We start from the raw sequence: 20,708 nt of genomic DNA on the forward strand, positions 1-20,708 counted from the left end.
ATAAGATGGTAAAGATCATCATAACACAATCACAAACGATCTTTCCCAAAATTGGCAGCAGGCAGGTAAAGATCGTCAGTACAACTAACTGCTTATCAGTACATACACATAAAACACAGATTGCTACACACAACTAAAATATAACAACAGATTCTTGACTGCGCACATAAACAAAACCATCACTGTCCACAGCTACTCCATAAAGATCAGTGATATGACCATTACCAAATGATGTGACAAACTGATCGTCTTTAGTGAACACTAACACACGATTGTTACTATCCTCAGCAACATAAACAAAACCAGTGACACACACACCATACGGGTCAGACAGATCTCCTTGTCCACTTCCTTTCTTTCCAATCGAGTGAATAAACCGACCATCTATAGTGAGCACTTGAACACGATGATTACCATAGTCAGTGACATACATCATTTGTTCATTGTCCACTGCAACATCCTCTGGGTGGTTAAAATGTCTATTACCAGTTCCCTTTGAACCAATCTGCTTGACTGGCTCCAGCTCTGTCGTCAACACTTGGACTCTGTGATTGTCTTGATCGCACACAAACACTTGATCACCAGCGACTGCTATCCCTCGAGGCCAGTTGAGTTCCTTTGGACCACTTCCCTTCGTCCCAAACCTCTTCAGTAGATCTCCTCTTTTGTTGAACTTGTACACACAGTGTTTGCTGCAGTCACAGACATAGATGTTGTCCTCCTTGTCTACTGCCATACCATAGATATTGTCAACCCCATGCTTTGATTTGCTGAAGATTTGAATTTGTTTTCCTTTCTTGTCAAACACCAAAACATCACCACTACCGTCAGTTACAATCAGTTCTTCTAACGAATTAAATGCCATATACCGAGGGTTATTGATTCCTGTTATCACCTTCACTGGTTTGTCCAGCTTGGTGGGGGGTATTTTAATGAACATAGAGAAGGGGCTTCCTGGGATGGGCTGATCATCCACTGAGATCAGGAGGTGGTGTCGACCACGTATCCTAGGGGTGTACTCAACGCTGTACACTCCACCCCTCACAGGCACTGCTTGTAGCTGTTGAGAGGATTGATCAACTAGCGATTTTAGAGCCACTTGTATTGTATGATGCTTTAATTGTGTATTACATTCCACAAGAATCGAAAAATTGTTAGGTTTATCGATTTCAGCAGTTCTAGCTCCATCTCCTTCCACAGTGCACTTTGCTGGATCCACTTTACCATCATACACTCTCACATTGTTCTCACACAACTTCTTGAGATCCTCACAAACAAACACTTTGACTCCAAAATCATCTTTCTCCACTGGATCAGGATTGGCTGCTTCCTTCCCTCGCTTCAACACCTCGGCATCGATTCGACTCACCACCTGATCTTGCATCGTAATCAGTTCTTCATCACTTGCATTCTCCAGTGTACGTTCTACAAAGTCAATCAAACTCTGAGCAGTGCCCAGGGACAGGTCCAGACCCTTCTTTTGAACTGTCAGCTTCTCCATCTTTGAATCAGCCAAAGCAGAAGATTCTCGTAAAACACGGACCTTGCATCGATCGAGAATATCGTGTAGCTCCTGGAACTTGGCATTCACTTGTCTCTCTGTCAGTTCTTTCTGGGCCTGGATATTCTGTTTAGTTCCTTTCACTTGATTCACAGCGGTGCTCAGATCAGGCAGTAGGTTCTTGAGTGGGGAGAGGTGCTCCGTCAGCTTTTTGCGAGTTGCGGGGGCGGCTTTCTTTACAAATTCGTAATTGTGTCCAGCGTGTTCAATAACGATACAGTCTCGACAGATGAGCTTGTTGCAATCGAAACAGAAAATCTTTTTTGGCTCTTCGTGATCTTTGCATTTTGGGGGTGGTGGGTTTTCGAATGTTAGTTCTTTGACTCCGCCTTGTTTGAGCTCGTCCAGAGTGGAGACGATATGTGTAGCAAACACTTTCATACGTTGATGAGGTCTTACACAATCCTCACAGATGAAATTGACACACTGTCGGCAGAATGCAGTGGCCTTTCCCCCAGAGCACATTTCACAAGTGGTCTCCAACTTGCCATGGGCTTTCTCCATCCTCGAGTGGAGTGCTTTCATCCGGTTGATAAAGAACGCAGTGGTCAGTCTGTCTGGGTTGTTGTCTGGCAATAGAGTGGGCTCACGACAGTCGGGGCAGGGGAACGGCTGGTTGGGTCGGTAGCGACTGGAGAGTGTGAGGATGCATTGCTTGCAGTAGTAGTGACAACAAGGGAGCAGCTTTGGCTCCTGGTAGCGGTCATGACAGATGCCACAGGTCACTTCTTGCTCGAGATCAGCAACAACTGGATCAGGTCCTTCGGCCATCGTTAGTTAAGATCTGGGGAATGCATTTGTACAACATTTATAAAAGCATGAAACTATATTCTAATATAAAAAATTAAATAGCAACTTCGCTAGAAATTGAGTATACAAGAATGTTGAATCTGTGAATAATATTTTGCACTAAGTGATCAATTAGGTCAAGCTAAGCTATGAAAAAACGGGTCCCCGAAAAAACTTACCTACTATTTATAAGAACTTCCTAGATCCTTTAATTTCAACAATTACACAAGCCTTTGTTTTGTATGTACCTTGTACTGGTACATGCTACGCCCATTACACAATGTTATAAATCTGACAGGGGGTTCGCTAGACTCGCAAGCCACTCCCTTTTCTCTGATTGGACGGGGGCGGGAGAAAAGGGACTGGTGACTCTGGGCTACAGCTTGTGTAAATCAGGAATGCTATTAAATATTAATGTCACGTGCAAATTATCCAATTTATTCTGATGCGTCAAAAGCTAAAGACACACAGAAGACACAAGTATACAGATCTATCTAGCCAGCCTTTTGATTTTATAGATCCTTGTACCAGTGTCTGTTGTGCCACAACTTGTGGATTAGCATGGAACAGCTGATGAACGTAGAAATCTTGGCAGTCCTTCTTTGAACTGAGGAGTGGCAGCGATTTAAGACAGCTTGTACAAGTCTGACTACTCTCAATTCAACTGCTGCCCTCTGCCATTATCTGTCTTGTATTGTACAGGTTATTAAAAGCTTTAGGCAACCAATGACTTTTGGCTGCCAGTTCTCATCACGTAAAACTAAAACAAGCTAATCTCTGCTGGTGTCTTAGAAGTTAGATGACTATATCCTAGCTGAATGCCTGATGATGTTATTACTCCATCATCTTCTCTTTTCTAGCACTAGAATCCATTCTTAAACTGTAGCTAAGAAGCCCGCGATTACTTCTGCAGGCTACGCAATTCTACTTAACCTCACGCAATTTTTGGATCACGTGGAAAAATCAATGAATAATCTCTACCCAAATTCTGGTAGAGACACAAAATGTGTCCCAGAGTCACCAGTCCCTTTTCTCCCGCCCCCGTCCAATCAGAGAAAAGGGAGTGGCTTGCGAGTCTAGGGGTTCGCATGGTTAGCACTGGATAATAGCATGTAAGCTGCAAAGCATGCAGTAGTGACTATAGACTATAGTCTATACCGAGTTTAATCTAAAGTAGCGAGCTCTTTTATCTATGGGTGCACTGAGCTAGCTCTGCAGAATCAGGTAGATCTAGATCTATATTCTATAGCTAGCTGGCCGGCCATGAGCAAGAGAAGGATAAGTGTGAAGCCTAAGTCTCAATCTATCTCCTACTTTGAAGTATCTCCTTCAAAACGTTGTGCTGTGCATAAAAAGTCTCTCTCTTTGTCTGCTGTGCCAGAATCCTCTTCTGTTAATTCTTCCAGCAGTACTAGGTTCCTCTCCAGTGATAAAAATGAAGCTGAAGAAGTAGATGTACATGGAGCGAGCAGGCCTACTGATGTTATCAGTGGCGACTCTCCAGATGTATTAATCAGTAGTGAGTGGCATGATCATGATCCAGAGAGCTCGGGGCAGGATGACACCACTTTTCCAGACACGGTGAGCTCAAGTGCTTATGAGAAGCGACAGCAGAAGGCTGCTGACAACTGGGCTGAAGTGCGTGTCCAGTTGCTACGTGCCAGTGTAGAAACCGGAATTCCTTCCCCTTGTTCTGTGTGTGCCGAGTGTGAAGAACCCGCTGTTGCAATTTGCCGGGATTGTGGACCACAGGCATACTACTGTGCCAACCATGTGGACTCAGTACACTCTCTGACAAATATTTTTCATCGACCTTTTCTCTGGAAAGTATGCACTAATCAAACATACTGCTGTACATTTTTGTGATTATTAAATGCATGCGATCTGATTTTACAGAATGGAATGCTTCACCCATACTATTTCAAGCAGTCGAGAACCTTTCCAGCACTTCATTGTTGCTGTACAACTTACATAAAAGAAGTTGTTTGTCTTGACCCTAAAGGTATTTGTTTAACTACACTGATATAGCCTGTGTCTAAGAATCCAATGACTTACAGGTTTCCAGCATTGTGTGTGCGTAACCTTCTGCAAGTGTGAGCCTGAGGCTGTTACTCTTGTGCGGCATAACATGTGGCCAGCGACACCAGCAACTCCCACCCTAGCATTTCATCAGGATCTGCTACTATGGATGGAGTCACTTTTGCTGGAAGGGTGTATTGGTGTCGATGCTTTTTGTCGTTCTCTTGAATACAAAATTGGAAGAGATATCAGCAAACAAGTATGTGAATTTGATGTCGGTTATAATTATACATTAATTGTTGCGCACTGATGAGGTGTACATGTTGCATGCGTCAGCAATTGCTTGAGGTACACACTTTTAATTGTCAGTTGTTTTAATCTGTTTATTCTTCTATAGCTCCGGAAGATCTATCCTGTCATGATTGATGCATTTGAAGAATATAGGTAGGGTATATTAATTGTGAAAGAACATAATACGACATATTCACATTAACCTTCAGGTTCAACAGATATCAACTCGACTGTCTTCTATTTTTGTCTCCTGACTTGAACACTACAGCTATCTGCCCTGCCTGTCCTCAGGTTTGTGGTTTTGTTATAGCAATTAGACTCTGGCAGCCTATACTTACCTTTTACCTGCAGAGCAATGGAACTCAAATTATATCCATGGATGGTGTATTTGGACTATGTCGGAAAAAGTCTGCTGGTGTTAGTGTTCGACCACCACTCTTCTCTGGTGTATTCTTTGAGGAACAGCAAGCAGTAGATGAGTTTGTTGCTGATTATGATACATTTGGCCAGATAATCGACAAGGTAAGGTTTTAGCGTTATACTTAATTGGTCAAGTGTGAAAACCTGCGCTATACAATTTGGATGTAATTAAATAGACTTTTAGCACATTTCACTCAGTTAATTTTATCCTGGCATTAGGGGTGTCATGAGTTCCTCGCTGGAGACACTTTGCGCTCCAAATCAAGGTACGCAGCTCTAGATGAAACTGCCGTGTTTGGAAGCATCTGTCGTCATGAGTTTCCCCAGAGATTTCTGAATATGAAGCATGGAGAAAGGTATGTACGTAAAATTAAGGTTTTCAAAAAGAGCATACATGGTGCATTGTTAAAAATTAAGGTATTCTGTATCTTAATTATCTAGACTAGCATATCCTGTGTACCTGCTAAAGAAGGCACACCAAAACAAGGGTGACAAGTGTCTGTTGTTACTGTATGATATTGCCTGCTTACTCGAAACTCATCTGAAGGTTTGTGTCTCAATAGTCAGATCTAATCTTAATTAGTACGCACTCATATTTGATTACTTCTCCAGAATCGTGGACATCTTGACATGTTAGAAAAGACATCATTAGGAGTGCCAATTTTTCATGTCTATGGGCATTGTGCATTCTGTCAGGTAAGAAGAAAGATGCCAAAGCTGTGTGTTAATAACTTACTGTTGTATTATACATGTAGCTGACATATTCACCTAGAGTCCTAACTGGATGCGGACTTACTGATGGTGAAGCTATGGAGAGACTGTGGTCATATCTAAGAAGATTTGCTAAATCCACCAAAGAAATGCGACCATCTCATCGCATTGGCTCTATTACATTATGCATCAAGAGTACGTCTTAATCTAGGTTTGTTTTTTGTTAGGGCTACCTTAATATTAACTCTCAGCACTAGTTGGTATGCACCTATGTATGCTTTGCATAAAGGGAAAAAAAGTGCTAACTCTTGTATACGTAGGGGCATCGTTAGTCAAAAGGCTGAAGAACGCCCAAAACACTCAACATAGTGCAACAGAGGACTTATCAAAGCTAATCAATGAGTCAAATGGTTAGACGTAGTCAAGAATAAAGTTTGTGAATTTTGTGCACTTTTATATTGCACCTTCAGGTACACTGACGGAGTCATCAGCTGAACAATTGCAGAAACAACAACACGGGCTGTTCGCAAGGAGTCAAACTGATCTGAGTGAGCATTAATTATCAGATGATTGTATCAAAATTGTGATGAAACTTTGACAGGTTTCGGGCAACGTCACAAAACCTTTCAGAACATCCTTCATATTGCTCGCGAGCGTAGGTTTTTAATATCTACCAAAGCGAGATACGCTGGTAAGAATGTTAGTCAGCACAATCATGTAATTATATAAATAATAGTTAAGTAATAATTATGATTTAGAAGCCCAAAGAGCTGGTTGTATAGTATCCCGAACGTAGTGAGGGTTCTACTAGCCCTAAGGGCTTCTAAATTATGTGGAAACTTCCTAAACAGCTAGTGTCTAAGCATTAATTTTATTTTTATTATAGCAACCATGATTCTCTAGCCAATCAGATTTTGATCTACATGATTTTCTAAGTTGGATAGAACACTACCTTTAGCCAATCAGATTGTAGTATGTATGCATGCTAACATGATCTATGTACTATGTTACAGATGGTCAATCGATTGCTGCACGCCTTGCAAAGAAGATATCATCAAGTACGAGTACGCTGAAACGAACAGTGAGCAGATTTAATGGTATGCGTCATGATCAATTTGAAGGAGTAGCATACCATCTGCCAGCCAATTTGAATTGGGATACAGTTTCCAATTTGGAAGAATTGTCTACGTTGGAGGTCGCGTCGGCTGGAAATTGTACCATTCCCATTCATTTGTGGATAAAAGTTGTGAGAGCGTGTAATATGAAGGAAAGGGCAACGGAAGAAGTGAAGATGATAATGGAAGAAATTAATACTGTTGCCAACAACCTGAAATACGAGCATTCCGTAATAAGTCGTCATATACAGGATATCGCCACATCTGATAGTCTGTCTCTGTTTCAGAAAGGTTGCCTTAACCTTTTGCACCGAAGATTATTACTTTGCGAATCTTATTTAATTACGTTTTCCAGAATAGTTAACCAGTATCATATTGTAGAGCTACCTGATACGAGCTTATTAGGTGCAGATGGTTCATTTTTTTACAATTGTCAAATTCATGAACATGATTACCCTTCCGTTACTGATATTATTTGTACAGACAGTAGTAGTGATGATGATTCTGACGTGGACAATTGAACACTTATCTTTTTTATGTACTTTAATTAATAATTTATTAATCACACTTTAATTAATTAGCTATAGGCAGTCATTATTTCTTAAACATCAATGCCTTTTATAAATTGAAGTCAAGGCTATTATAAGTCAACCGCGCGCATGCATAATTATAAAGTGACAACATTATATGAATATGAACTGCATATAGTTTTGACAATTATATATATAGTCCTAAACTCGGACATAAATTATTATCTATGTCATACATACAATTGTAACATACATAATTATATACGTACGTACAAACAATAATAACGTAATCTTACTTACGTATACAGTACACAAGATAGAGAGAATATAGAATCGCGAATAAAATGGAAGGAAACCTTTACCATTCCTATTACAATTGTATATACAATAATTATAACAATTATCATAGTAGTTTTATAGTCAGCTGGTTATTTACGTTTGCGATTAGTTCTTGTATGAAGTGGGGAGACATCAGCTACGTTTGATATCATACTGCTCGGCCATTCCACGATGATCCCTGTGCTCAATTTATTTTCCCCAAAAGCATCTTCAAACCAAGCTTCAGCACCAACTTGTACAACATCCACAACGGAAAGCGTTTCACAATCTTTTTGGCAAGGACGACCATGAATGGTTTTATGTACACCAGGAAGCACTGTACCTGTTGCAACAATACTTCCATCTCTGCCTTTCATAAAAATCGTACTGACGGTACCAGTGTTAGAAATAGCTTGATTGGACAAGATTCCAGAAGGTGTTGCTTTGGTTGTAGTTTTAGTGGTTGATTTCTTCACAGTGGAAATAACAGCTTTGGATGTAGTAGATGAGGTGGTGTTGATTGGGTTTGCGTTTGTTGAGGTAACATTGAATGAGCTGGAATTTGTGTTGAGACTGGTTGTACTTGCCGAGGCTGCAGTGGCTGGGGTAGCAAATTGTTTCTTGGACAGGTCATCTGTAGTAATAATTAGAGAAACGAGGTGTACAGTTTGTCGTGCACACAAAGCAATCAGTTTTACGTACTCAAATAATGGTATCTACATTACATTTACTTATAAAGCCTTACCATACAGAAAGTAGGAGCTGAAGGATGACAGGATTGCAGGGTGAGATTGAAGAAATTTTTTCCCATCTGTGGTTCCCACACTTAAAACCTTTTTATCAACAAACATCATTGTAGCCATCTCACAACCAAGTGATTGCAGCAGATTGGCCTGTGTGTAAGTGCACAAGGTAAATATAGCCACATGTTAGGGTTTAGTGTGTTGTCTACATTATAGGCATTATATCATTTATAAGCCCGCCTCATAGTAAAAGTAATTATTTCCTTAGCTCGCATAAATTGGACCTGTCGCAACATCATAATAATTATGTTCACAAAATTAATTTTAGGTGATAAAATACAATATTATATGTGCCGTCTACGTGCACATACAGTACTCACAACACCTACATCTCCCTGATGTCTCTTAGCAACCCGAACAATGAGCTGCCTCTTCTTTTCCGGCGTTAGTTCCTCCTCATCCTCCTCCTCATTGCTACCCTCAATATCGTTTGCTACTGCATTGTACTTTTCCTTATCAGCAGTGCTGATTTTTCTCCAAGCCTCTGCCATCAATTTTGATTTATCTGAGAGAGTCTTCCCTTTGAGATCTAATATAATCGTGCATTTGCTGAATAGTGAGTTAATGCACAACTTTTATATACGGCATGCACGTCATTAAAATAAACTATCCACCATAAATCTACGTACCTTGTTGTTTGTGAAACTCTTTACTGAAGACATTAAAGCCAGAGGCCTGCCTTAATTTCCTACGTGTGGACAGCTTTTTAGTTCTAGCACGAGGAACAGTGTCACAATGAGAGCTGGTGTGCCGTTTCTTGTGATTGTTTATCCAATACTGCATGTATGCATGTGCGTATTTAGTTTTGGTAGTGTGTATGTTGCTGTACGCACACACATACACAGACCCACATGTACACACACATGTACACACGCGCACATGTACACACACACGTACACACGTACATACGCACGCACACGCACACACGCACGCACGCACGCACGCACGCACGCACGCACGCACGCACGCACGCACGCACACACACACACACACACACACACACACACACACACACACACACACACACACACACACACACACACACACACACACACACACACACACTAATTAATGATCCCAGACTAAATAATTGGACAAAGCTAAAGCCATCTCATGTGTAACCAATACCGACTGCATGTACATGTTACAAATACTATACTACCAATTAAAGTCCATATAATACTAAGGCAGCGTGTATACACATAACCAATATTGACTGCAATCAATGCTACTACCAAGTAGTAGTTACATGTGTCAGGCTACAGCCTAAAAGTAACCAATGCTTGACTACAATCAATACTGCTAGTCTTTACAGCAGGTGATGTGTACAGGGTGAAACATCTGTACCTTAATTAGCTGCAAGGGCTGATAAAGAGAAGAGGGCATGCAACTCTGTTTAATGTGCGAGCAAAACTGCATTCAATTTATTTTATAGCTATCTGCACATGTAATTTACACAAAATCAGAAGTAGTTTGTACTTTTCCAGTAAATTCCACTGCCCATGCACTTACAGTTTTTGCTCGCAAGCTGTTGCATGCCCTCTTCTATTTATTAACCCTCAACTCTCCCGCAAATGCTAGTAGAAAGGCAGAGGTAAAACGCAATTAACTGGTCACGTGACCAAAATTGCTGTCCAAAGCGCAATGCTTACTTGGCAATTTTTTAGGATCTTTTTTGGACATAAGCAGACGGTAAGAGATGTAGAGAGTATTTGTATAGCTAATTGTATATAGGGGCTAGACGAAGTTTAATTACAAATGCATGTATTTGATGACAGCTTGTTAGTGACAATGTACATTTTTGACGTATAGGTATCAGATATGGACCGCATACCTAAAAAGAAGTCTAAGGCATCCAAGGTAAAGCCACAAGCAAGCTCAAGATTCCTTAAAAAGTCGACATAACTGTTACAACTTATCCCGATCTTCAACCTTTCCTAAATATGATTGTGCTAATCCTATACACAATTACTTTCTAGCTATACAAATACTCTCTACATCTCTAAGTGACTGCTTATGTTCAAAAAAGATCCTAAAACAGTTTAGCAGAATGTGCATATATGCCAAGAAAGCATTGCGCTTTCTGCAATTTTGGTCACGTGACGTCAGCCTACAAGGTAACTAACCAGTTGACTATGATCAATACTGTTACTAAGCAACGTACATACAGACTAGCCGACTAGCAATGTGCACACAGTGACTAGCCTGACTATATCATACTGACTATAGAGCATATCGCATATAGCACGACCAGACTCAATTTTAGAGACTGCATGTATACATCATCCTGATACCAATGTTGACAGGTCAATCTCACGTTTATAGTATTTAATGTCAAGCCAGTCTCAGTAGCAGCAGCTTGTCGAGCATTCAGAGTGTTCTGTCCACAACTGTGCATCCCTTCTTCAAATTTCCTCACAAGAAATTCTCTCTGGGATATTGTGATCACTGTTCGGGAAGTCATGATTCTACTGATCACTAGCACTACTCTCCACCTTGTACCAACCAGCTGTGTTGTCCAGTCCAGTAGTACTAGTGCAGTGCAGTGCAAACCGTCTGCTGTGGTATATCTTGAGTTCATAGGTCAAGTGATCTGACTATAACCAGCCTTGACTACATGCAGTGCCAATGCTGACCATAAGACTACTATTAACCAGTGCTGACCCATGCGAATGGGGTGAATCTGACCAGATACGCCCACTTTTTTGTTTCAACACTGGCCCACACTTTCTTCAATATGAAAGTACATGTACATGTATGTACAACAATTCTATGGTAGCAACATTGATATCTCCCTGAGCACTGGGCATGAGATGCCTTGATCCCAGGCTGCACTGAAGATGGAGGCCTTGTAGGAGGCTAGGCTATTAAATAGCTGTCTTGGTATCTTTCAATTTAAAAATTATAATTATCAGCGTACTAGGTACACAAATATTGAGGAATGCATAATTATAAGTATGTGTTCAATACATGTACATGTATATAACTGGTAAAAATGTTTGCCAAGTTTATAAGTCGTTGAACAAAATAATGTTCGATGTGTTCATGTCTCAACGACGTAGTTGGGATGAACCACCAGGAATGGATCTTCGTCTGACTCCTCCCCCATCACCAACGGCAACAGAATGTGGTCCTACACACAAAAAACGCAATTCTAATTAAGCACAAAAGTATCGTTTTAATCAGCATGCAATACGCACATACCAATACACTACTAGTGCACAAAATCTCAAACAAACTGCGAAAAGAATCATGTACAAATGCTACGAGGACCATGCATGTACTTTTTTGTTAAACTTTCCACCTAGCTTTACATTAGAGACAAATGGGCCCATGGAGACGAGGCTAACTGCACGTGCACTCATGATTGACTCACATGTTGCACAAGTCTCTCGATGACCTTCTCCACGAGGAGCTTCTTCTCCGTCAGCTCCTCCACATTCTCTATATCATCAGCCACCTCCTTCAGGTACCAGTTCACTAGGTCACCTTCACGAACTCCGCTAGAATCTGGAGGGGGAAAGAGTGTACGTGATGTAGCATCAATACCCCTATCACACCAAAGCATGTATTTCAAACTGTCTCAATCAGTGGGTATAAATCAAAGCCAAGTCGTAATGTATATAGTTACAAACAAACATAATGTAGCTGAAGTGATCAGTGTACATACAGCAATCAACACTACAGCCTTTTAATGGCCACTCATGAAGAAAGGCTAACCCAGATATAAAGGCCACGCCAAATAAACAGCTTGTGTACTAAACAAACCCTCAGTCAACAAGGGCCCACACTTAATTGTTCCCCAAAGGTGTCCGCTATAGAGGGGTTTACTACTGACAGCTGCACCTTTGTCTGCCTCCTCGCTCTGACGCATGTGCAGGATGAGCAGGTTGGAGATGATGCGATATTCCTCATATGTAACTCGTATCTTCTTGGTTTTCACCGGCGGTTGGGTGGATGGATCTGATTGGTCTATTGGAGTGTGGCCGTTCACTCCATTCTCGCCATTGACACCATCCTCACCATTGGTCATGCAGTCCTCATCATTGCCTACAGTAATGCACATGTGTGTAAAGATATGAAAATGCTAGAAATTGAGAAAAGTTATGGACGCTCAAGTAAATTTGTTAGCGAAACACCCCATTTATTACTAGCCTTTGGTCTAAAAGTAATTGTTAAGCACATTTAATATCAGCCAGAATTTATTTTCTCAAGGGAATAATTATTACTTGATGTTAAAGGGCACAGTATAATGACACCACCCACCATTGATGATCTGTTCATCCTCGTCAAAGTTGATGTCAGGAGTCTCCACACGAATAATAGACTTATTGAGCAAACGAAAGCCTTCCTTCACATGTTTGGGTTGTACCTGAGGCATGTATAGTCATGTAATGAACCTGATGACCATCATAATATAATATCCAACAAATCATAAGTTGTATTCTGTACACACACCTACAAAATCCACTCTACACCCACACACACCCTCACTCTTCACACCTCTCACACTCCACACACCTCATCAGAGCAGTGGATCCTAGCCATGGCCTCCGCGAGTCGTATCAAACTCTCGAGCTGTCTCACGGTGATTCTCCATGACGACCGAGCCACGCCCGAGCAGTCTCTCTGCCGTAACTTCTTGTACTGCTCCACCATGTACTCACCAGAGGTGGGGCTGATACGAGGCTTGAACTGACGAGCAAACAATACGTAGCGTTGGATCTCCTCCTGAAGGGGGCGGGGTCACAGTGGTACAATGACGTATTGATTTGCAACTGATCAATTACCTATACTAGCTAATATAGTACACCATCTAAAAACCACGTATCTCCGCGGTTTTTTACGATAATTGTAACAAAGAACTTCAAATTTACCATAACTTATTCAAGTAAAATGGCTGGTATATTATTCAGGCCGTAACTACAACCCTCCCCCCGTCCGCACCACTCACGAGGGAATAGACACGCTCCACTGCCTCTGTCTTGTGACTGTGGAGGTCCACAATACGCCTAGCGATGGCATAGTCAGTCACCTGTGGAGGAGGGGGAGCATCAATCAACACACTAGGTCAAGGTGTCACACTCACAAATACAAATTAACAACAGCTATTGCTACACTATAATAATCATGGCAGTGGAATGGCAGAAAAGGGACAGTAGAGTGGAACAGAAAAACTGCACATGCTCAGTATTGAACCCCAAATGGCTAAAAAAATGGAATAAAGACAGCAAGAGTTTATGATAGAGAGAGAGTATCGAACGTAGGCATACACATCAGATGTATGCGGAGAGTAACGTGACTTCCTGTATCTGTCACAAGCTTGGAATTTGCACACTGACCAATCCAAGCGTGGGTGATGTAATCTATCAACCCATCCAAGTGTGGGTGATGTAATCTACATTCTTGATAAATTACATCACCCACACTGGATTGGTCAGTGTGCAAATTCCAAGCTTGTGACAGATACAGGAAGTCACGTTACTCTCCGCATACATCTGATGTACAGTATGCCTACGTTCGATACTCTCTCTCTATCATAAACTCTTGAGACAGCTAGTCTACAGTCTTCATGCAGATATTAGAGCACTCACCACTAAACCACCACTAACAGTGCACCTGTCATACACATTGACATACCAGTGTAGACAACAAAACCATAATTAAATTAGATAGCCAGAAAAAAGTTTTAGTTCATACTTGGGTTAATTATGATTTTGCTTTTCGTTGCACAATTGCAGCTAGGGTACATTAGAGGTCAATTGGTACACACACCTCGTTACATTCGTCCACTATGATAAAGAAGAGGTCAAAGCGCGACATGATGGGGGCAGTGAGCTGGATGTTCATCTTGAGTGATTTTGACCGGTCATAGCGACCACCAATCGGATTAGCCGCAGCTAGGATGGATGTACGAGCATTGAGGGTTGCCTTGACACCAGCCTTGGTGATTGAAATGGTCTGTTGCTCCATGGCTTCATGAATGGCTACTTGGTCTTTGAGATCCATCTTGTCAAACTCGTCAATACAACAAACTCCCTACAGAGGGAGGGTATTTAAATTAGTATGCACTGACTGTACATGTACAATTAGCTACATATGAATATGATTATCTGCTACTGGTAAAAAATTCAAGGTAATCCTCGTCATTTCAAAGCAGAACACATACAGTATTAACTATACCTATATACATACAGCCTAGATACGACTTTATGGATGTGTACAAGCAAGTATAATAATTATGAGAGTTAGCTCACATTGTCAGCGAGCATGAGAGCGCCAGCCTCTATAACAAACTCGTGACTCTCCTCATCCTTGACCACGGCAGCTGTGAGTCCAGCTGCTGTCGAGGCCTTGCCACTAGTGTACACTGCACGAGGACTGAACTCCTCCACTCTCCTGTACAGTGAGTAGTGCAAGGGATAGTAACGGTGTGTACGTGATGACACAACTGAAGTCTACTTCTAGCTGGTTGGAGCTTATCAGCTCTGCAGCATACAGATAGAAGCGCTTTTTAACAAGGAATCCAATGGTATATGAAATTTTGAATTTCAGTTAAGTATAACAAAGTTATGACAACATTATGAAGGTCAACCTCAACACAAATAACATAATACACTCACTTGAGGAACTGGCTCTTGCCACAGGATGGGTCCCCCACGATGCACACATTGATGTCTCCACGGAGATGAGTCCCCTCCATGGTCGTCTTGGGAACACCACCGAACAGCATCAGTAAAACACCTCGCTTCACCTCATCGTTGCCTGAAGGGGAGAACGTACAATGAAGATCAGTAATGGCGGCTGACTGGGGATGAAGATACGTAGGTGAAATAGGGGCCCATCGTATCAAATCTTACCAAGATCTGATGAAACTATCAACTATCCTACTAACAAAGTGTGGCTAATAATGGTGAATTTTACCGAAGGTCGCCAAATTTGAAAACGCCAAGTCAGTTCAAATTGCTTATTCGCCAAATATTCCAGTTATACAGTATACTCTATAACACTATTGTGGGTACTTGAACTTTGTACTCACCGTGAATGGTGGGGAAGAGTGAGTTGATGAGGTTCTGGTAAAGATTTTTATCCTGACTCATCTCGTAGATACGTGACCACTCGGCATCGGTCATCTGCTTACGAATGCTCTCCGCTGTTTGATCCTCCCCTGTCAAATCACGCCCACTAAACTGGAGGACAAATCGAATGCAGTAATTGTAGGTACATGCATGTAGATGCAACCAAAACAAACGTTAAACCCTCTAAAAGTATCTTCTAAATGTATACAGCAAATCAGATTATATATGTACTCTATACTCATCACCCCATTGTCTAACGCAACGTGTACAGGAGGCATGGTCCTGCTTCGTCTATAGACACTCTAAACTAGACAAGAAAACGGCTAGGATTAAGAGAACTTTGGGGTTTGGTTATACATGTACAAACAATTAGGCTGGAGGAATAAATGGAGGTACATAATTATACTCACCCCAGGCTGTGTCTGTTGTACAGCACATGCCAGAAACGCCAGTCGATAGGTGAGGTCTCTTACACCGAGGGCCTTGAGTCCTCTCACTCCGTCCCTATCGTACCCCTCCCCACCACGCATACGAGTCGATGTCTCCGCCCTCACTCCCTCTGTACGCAGCTGTGAGACGTCAGGGACGACAACGAGCGTCCCAATGAAGTCACACTTGTCTCCAGCCTGCACCATCTCTACAGCTTCAGCTCGCAGAATAATCTCAAGACTGTGTGTACGAAGTAGGTTATAATTATGAATGAGTAACACCAGGAGCGGCACTCCTGTTAACAAGTTGAATGTGCAGTAAATGGTGGAGTCTAATGAACTTACACATGCTCACTCTACTTCAACATGTGCTACACTATGTTCTAAGACTGCAGACATCTCATCACACATGTGTTTACACGTAGTACATGTACACTGTGTATAATAATATCACTATAGATGCATACACTAACTAAAGACATAAAACGGTAGCTCAACTGATGCTCACATTAATAATTTAACAGCCGCAATACAATATAATGAGCATAGAGACCCCTCCCCCTCCTCACCTTCGGGGGATGGAGCCTCGTGGCAGCTCCTGCTGTGTCTCCTGGATACGCACTTTCTGGAAGTCAACAAACCGCGAGGCATTGACATCGAGCATGAACCGTCTTCTGTTCTGACAGTTAGGATTCTTACATACCTGGGGAAATGAACACAGGTGTATGAGAGGGCGTGGCTTCTGGGGATGGTGTATGAGAGGGTGTGGCTTCTGGGGATGGTTATGAGAGGGTGTGGCTTTTTTAGTGTAATTAACAGCTCAAGATAGCATACTTGCTGTACGACTGTACGCACAGCACACTTGAAACTGCCATGGCTACAATTAAAATCTTCTGCGTCGACAGGGGACATTTAATTGAGTTCTGCTCACACACACGCACACACATAATCGACTTTACTAGACTTTACTAAGACATTATATTAATGATGTGAAGCACTCACTGTTGGTTGTGTAAACTTGAACTGCTGCTCAACATCAGAGATGATCGTCTGACACTCAAGACAGAGGAACGTCCCATTGGTCAGCTCGGGATGGACAGGGTGCGTCCGTACCACTTGCCCACTGATGCGTAGCAGAGTACCCACCTTGGACGTTGAGAGTTCACGAACCCTGTGGGTGAATAAGTTGACACATTATCACTCAAAAAATACTTCGGCCAAATACTGCAGAGTTGTCTTGCGTTGCTATGACTTCATCACTTTGCTGCCATGTGATGTCTTGTGATACAACGGTTTCTATCGTAATATTTTCAGGGATGTCTTGCATTTCTCTGACTTCATCATCTGGGGGGCCGGGGAGGGGCTGCTCTTGTACCTTAAATGTAGCTTGCTGTGTAATGAACGTGGCTTCTGCTGCTAATGCTTGAAACATCATCACCTGTTTGTTGAGCTCACAAACTAGGGACTGGGCCGTGTAGAGGTCAAATTGTACATCTTCAGAGCTTGGTTGGTCATCAGTGGGTACCGGTACTTCATCTTGTTCATTGAGATTGTCACTTTTAGTGAGGTTATTGAGATCTGATTGATAGTGGAGTCTCTCAAGCAGTGGCTCTGCTCTCTCTGTAGTTGTATAATGGGTCCATGCAACTGATGCAGCTTCAGATACAGAGTGTGCTAGGTACTTGTCCATTTTCACTTGTAATAAGATGGTAAAGATCCTCATAACACAATCACAAAAGATCTTTCCCAAAATAGGCAGCAGGGAGGTAAAGATCATCAGTAGAACTAACTGCTTCTCAATCAAAAGTAAATTATTACATACACATAAAACACAGATTGCTACTGCCCACACACACAAATAATAACTAAAAGACAACAACAGATTCTTGACTGCACACATACACAAAACCATCACTGTCCACAGCTACTCCAAAAGAAATGATATGAGCATTACCAAATAATGTGATAAACTGACCGTCTTTAGTGAACACTGACACACGCTTGTTAGTAACCTCAGCTATATAAACAAAACAAGTGACACACACACCATAAGGGCAAGACAGATCTCCTTGTCCATTTCCTTTCTTTCCAATCGAGCGAATAAACCGACCATCCATAGTGAGCACTTGAACACGATGATTACAACAGTCAGTGACATACATCATTTGTTCATTGTCCACTGTGACATCCTGTGGGTGGTTAAAATGCTCATTACCAGTTCCGTATGAACCAATCTGCTTGACTGGCTCCAGCTCTGTTGTCAACACTTGGACTCTGTGATTGTCTTGATCGCACACAAACACTTGATCACCAGCGACTGCTATCCCTCGAGGGTAGTTGAGTTCTTTTGGACCACGTCCCTTCGTCCCAAACCTCTTCAGCAGATCTCCTCTTTTGTTGAACTTGTACACACAGTGTTTGCCCTTGTCACAGACATAGATGTTGTCCTCCTTGTCTACTGCCACACCAGAGATATTGCGAAACCCATGCTTTGATTTGCTGATGCTTCGAATTTGTTTTCCTTTCTTGTCAAACAACAAAACATCACCATCATAGTCAGTTACAATCAGTTCTTCTGATGAGTTGAATGCCATATATTGAGGTTTGTTGATTCCTCTTATCACCCTCACTGGTTTGTCCAGCTTGGTGGGGGGTATTTTGATGAACACAGAGAAGGGGCTTCCTGGGATGGGCTGGTCGTCTACTGAGATCAGGAGGTGGTGTCGACCACGTACCCTAGGGGTGTACTCAACGCTGTACACTCCACCCCTCACAGGCACTGCTTGCAGTTGTTGGGTCGATTGATCAACTAGCGATTTCAGTACTGCTTGTGGTTTGCCTTGTTTTGAACTGATATAGACATTCAGCCTTGCATATTTGTCAACTTCAGCTGTTTTGATGCCGTCTCCTTTCACAATCGGCTTTCCTTCATGTACAATAATGTTGTTCTCGCACAACTTCTTGAGATCCTCACAAACAAACACTTTGACTCCAAAATCATCTTTCTCCACTGGATCAGGATTGGCTGCTTCCTTCCCTCGCTTCACCACCTCGGCATCGATTCGACTCACCACCTGCTCTTGCATCGTAATCAGCTCTTCATCACTTGCATTCTCCAGTGTACACTCTACAAAGTCAATCAAACTCTGAGCAGTGCCCAGGGACAGGTCCAGACCCTTCTCTTGAACCGTCAGCTTCTCCATCCTTGAATCAGCCAAAGCAGAAGATTCTCGTAAAACACGGACTTTGCATCGATCGAGAATATCGTGTAGCTCCTGGAACTTGGCATTCACTTGTCTCTCTGTCAGTTCTTTCTGGGCCTGGATCTTCTGTTTAGTTCCTTTCACTTGATTCACAGCGGTGCTCAGATCAGGCAGTAGGTTCTTGAGTGGGGAGAGGTGCTCCGTCAGCTTTTTGCGAGTTGCGGGGGCGGCTTTCTTTACAAATTCGTAATTGTGTCCAGCGTGTTCAATAACGATACAGTCTCGACAGATGAGCTTGTTGCAATCGAAGCAGAAAATCTTTTTTAGTTCCTCGTGATCCTCGCATTTTGGGGGTGATGGGCTTTCGAATGTTAGTTCTTTCACTCCGCCCTGTTTGAGCTCGTCCAGAGTGGAGATGGCATGTCCGGCAAATACTTTCATTTTATGAGATTTCACACAATCGTCACAGATAAAACTGACACACTGTCGGCAGAATGCAGTGGCCTTTCCCCCAGAGCACATTTCACAGGTGGTCTCCAACTTTCCGTGGGCTTTCTCCATCCTCGAGTGGAGTGCTTTCATCCGGTTGATGAAGAACGCAGTGGGTAGTCTGTCAGGGTTGTTGTCTGGCAATAGAGTGGGCTCACGACAGTCGGGGCAGGGGAACGGCTGGTTGGGTTGGTAGCGACTGGAGAGTGTGAGGATACATTGCTTGCAGTAGTAGTGACAACAAGGGAGCAGCTTTGGCTCCTGGTAGCGGTCATGACAGATGCCACAGGTCACTTCTTGCTCGAGATCAGCAACAACTGGATCAGGTCCTTCGGCCATCGTTAGTTAAGATCTGGGGAATGCATTTGTACAACATTTATAAAAGCATGAAACTATTCTATAAATATAAAAATTAAATACTGTAACTTCGCTAGAAATTGAGTATACAAGAATGTTGAATCTGTGAATAATAGTTTGCACTAAGTGATCAATTAGGTCAAGCTAAGCTAAACCTCTGCAGCTAGTTGAAAAAACGGGTACCTGAAAAAACTTACCTACTATTTATAAGAACTTCCTAGATCCTTTAATTTCAACAATTACAAGCCTTTGTTTTGCATGTACCTTGTACTGGTACATGCTACGCCCATTACACAATGTTATAAATCTGACCAGATACGCCCACTTTTTTGTTTCAACACTGGCCCACACTTTCTTTCAATATGAAAGTACATGTATGTACAACAATTCTACACAACTTGGTAGTAACATCTATATCTCCCTGAGCACTGGGCATGAGATGCCTTGATCCCAAGCCACACTGAATGGAGGCCTTGTAGGAGGCTAGGGATGCTTCTATTAAAAGCTGTCTTGGTATCTTTCAATTTAAAATTATAATTATCAGCGTACTAGGTACACAAATATTGAGGAATGCATAATTATAAGTATGTGTTCA

General features: G+C 42.1%; 5 protein-coding genes across 11 annotated transcripts in view; 1 reads left to right on the plus strand and 4 right to left on the minus strand.

The window, feature by feature from the left end:
- Nucleotides 1–130: 130 nt before the first annotated feature.
- Nucleotides 131–2,341, minus strand: LOC135343555 (tripartite motif-containing protein 3-like). The gene has a single exon (XM_064540523.1). It carries the CDS (start codon nucleotides 2,330–2,332, stop codon nucleotides 134–136), a length of 2,199 nt encoding a protein of 732 aa, XP_064396593.1. The 5' UTR covers nucleotides 2,333–2,341; the 3' UTR covers nucleotides 131–133.
- Nucleotides 2,342–3,500: 1,159 nt separating this feature from the next.
- On the plus strand, nucleotides 3,501–7,536 carry LOC135343545 (uncharacterized). 4 transcript variants are annotated; one of them, XM_064540508.1, is made up of 14 exons: nucleotides 3,503–4,177; nucleotides 4,247–4,352; nucleotides 4,408–4,628; nucleotides 4,767–4,813; nucleotides 4,870–4,951; nucleotides 5,012–5,182; nucleotides 5,300–5,436; nucleotides 5,522–5,627; nucleotides 5,693–5,776; nucleotides 5,836–5,986; nucleotides 6,112–6,201; nucleotides 6,262–6,339; nucleotides 6,393–6,482; nucleotides 6,805–7,536. In XM_064540508.1, exons 1-14 carry the CDS (start codon nucleotides 3,614–3,616, stop codon nucleotides 7,425–7,427), a joined length of 2,550 nt encoding a protein of 849 aa, XP_064396578.1. In that variant the 5' UTR covers nucleotides 3,503–3,613; the 3' UTR covers nucleotides 7,428–7,536. The 4 variants fall into 4 exon arrangements, 2 of the variants coding, with proteins under 2 accessions (XP_064396579.1, XP_064396578.1); XM_064540509.1 differs by lacking the exon at nucleotides 6,393–6,482 and having other exon boundaries at nucleotides 3,501–4,177; XR_010397192.1 differs by lacking the exon at nucleotides 6,805–7,536 and having other exon boundaries at nucleotides 3,511–4,177; nucleotides 5,836–6,002; nucleotides 6,112–6,339; nucleotides 6,393–6,464.
- Nucleotides 7,537–7,584: 48 nt separating this feature from the next.
- Nucleotides 7,585–11,211, minus strand: LOC135343585 (uncharacterized). Of its 4 annotated transcripts, none has more exons than XR_010397196.1 (5): nucleotides 10,875–11,208; nucleotides 9,187–9,334; nucleotides 8,865–9,086; nucleotides 8,500–8,647; nucleotides 7,585–8,388 (listed from the first exon to the last, which is right to left on the minus strand). XR_010397196.1 is itself a non-coding variant. In XM_064540562.1 (5 exons), the coding sequence occupies exons 1-5, from the start codon at nucleotides 11,136–11,138 to the stop codon at nucleotides 7,865–7,867; spliced, it is 1,191 nt and encodes a 396-aa protein (XP_064396632.1). In that variant the 5' UTR covers nucleotides 11,139–11,211; the 3' UTR covers nucleotides 7,585–7,864. The 4 variants fall into 4 exon arrangements, 3 of the variants coding, with proteins under 3 accessions (XP_064396632.1, XP_064396630.1, XP_064396631.1); XM_064540562.1 differs by having other exon boundaries at nucleotides 8,878–9,086; nucleotides 10,977–11,211; XM_064540560.1 differs by having other exon boundaries at nucleotides 8,878–9,086; nucleotides 10,875–11,210.
- Nucleotides 11,212–11,451: 240 nt separating this feature from the next.
- The window catches only part of LOC135343577 (DNA replication licensing factor MCM6-like), a 36,101-nt gene continuing 26,844 nt past the window's right edge, over nucleotides 11,452–20,708 (minus strand). Inside the window, exons 4-14 of the mRNA XM_064540551.1 lie at nucleotides 15,597–15,747; nucleotides 15,181–15,322; nucleotides 14,815–14,956; nucleotides 14,333–14,596; nucleotides 13,512–13,592; nucleotides 13,079–13,288; nucleotides 12,824–12,929; nucleotides 12,697–12,707; nucleotides 12,404–12,596; nucleotides 11,934–12,067; nucleotides 11,452–11,690 (exon numbers count right to left, since the gene is read on the minus strand). Coding sequence (XP_064396621.1) covers nucleotides 11,601–11,690; nucleotides 11,934–12,067; nucleotides 12,404–12,596; nucleotides 12,697–12,707; nucleotides 12,824–12,929; nucleotides 13,079–13,288; nucleotides 13,512–13,592; nucleotides 14,333–14,596; nucleotides 14,815–14,956; nucleotides 15,181–15,322; nucleotides 15,597–15,747 — 1,524 coding nt within the window. The 3' untranslated portion in view covers nucleotides 11,452–11,600. The remainder of the gene's footprint in view (nucleotides 11,691–11,933; nucleotides 12,068–12,403; nucleotides 12,597–12,696; nucleotides 12,708–12,823; nucleotides 12,930–13,078; nucleotides 13,289–13,511; nucleotides 13,593–14,332; nucleotides 14,597–14,814; nucleotides 14,957–15,180; nucleotides 15,323–15,596; nucleotides 15,748–20,708) is intronic.
- On the minus strand, nucleotides 17,810–20,246 carry LOC135343566 (E3 ubiquitin-protein ligase TRIM71-like). The gene has a single exon (XM_064540540.1). It carries the CDS (start codon nucleotides 20,093–20,095, stop codon nucleotides 17,930–17,932), a length of 2,166 nt encoding a protein of 721 aa, XP_064396610.1. The 5' UTR covers nucleotides 20,096–20,246; the 3' UTR covers nucleotides 17,810–17,929.

This window comes from Halichondria panicea, chromosome 11 (assembly GCF_963675165.1).
Source record: "Halichondria panicea chromosome 11, odHalPani1.1, whole genome shotgun sequence".
NCBI classification, from domain to species: domain Eukaryota; kingdom Metazoa; phylum Porifera; class Demospongiae; order Suberitida; family Halichondriidae; genus Halichondria; species Halichondria panicea.

What these genes read in the sequence shown, in the direction of transcription:
- LOC135343555 (XM_064540523.1), bottom strand. Translation starts at nt 2,332, where the DNA reads ATGGCCGAAGGACCTGATCCAGTTGTTGCTGATCTCGAGCAAGAAGTG.
- LOC135343545 (XM_064540508.1), top strand. Translation starts at nt 3,614, where the DNA reads ATGAGCAAGAGAAGGATAAGTGTGAAGCCTAAGTCTCAATCTATCTCC. An exon ending in GAAGAGATATCAGCAAACAA is followed by an intron (nt 4,629 to 4,766) that starts GTATGTGAATTT and finishes ATTCTTCTATAG; the next exon opens with CTCCGGAAGATCTATCCTGT. An exon ending in GATGCATTTGAAGAATATAG is followed by an intron (nt 4,814 to 4,869) that starts GTAGGGTATATT and finishes ATTAACCTTCAG; the next exon opens with GTTCAACAGATATCAACTCG.
- LOC135343585 (XM_064540560.1), bottom strand. Translation starts at nt 11,138, where the DNA reads ATGAACTCAAGATATACCACAGCAGACGGTTTGCACTGCACTGCACTA. An exon ending in TGACATTAAATACTATAAAC is followed by an intron (nt 9,335 to 10,874) that starts GTGAGATTGACC and finishes GCATACATGCAG; the next exon opens with TATTGGATAAACAATCACAA. An exon ending in ATCAGGGAGATGTAGGTGTT is followed by an intron (nt 8,648 to 8,877) that starts GTGAGTACTGTA and finishes ACTTACACACAG; the next exon opens with GCCAATCTGCTGCAATCACT.
- LOC135343566 (XM_064540540.1), bottom strand. Translation starts at nt 20,095, where the DNA reads ATGGCCGAAGGACCTGATCCAGTTGTTGCTGATCTCGAGCAAGAAGTG.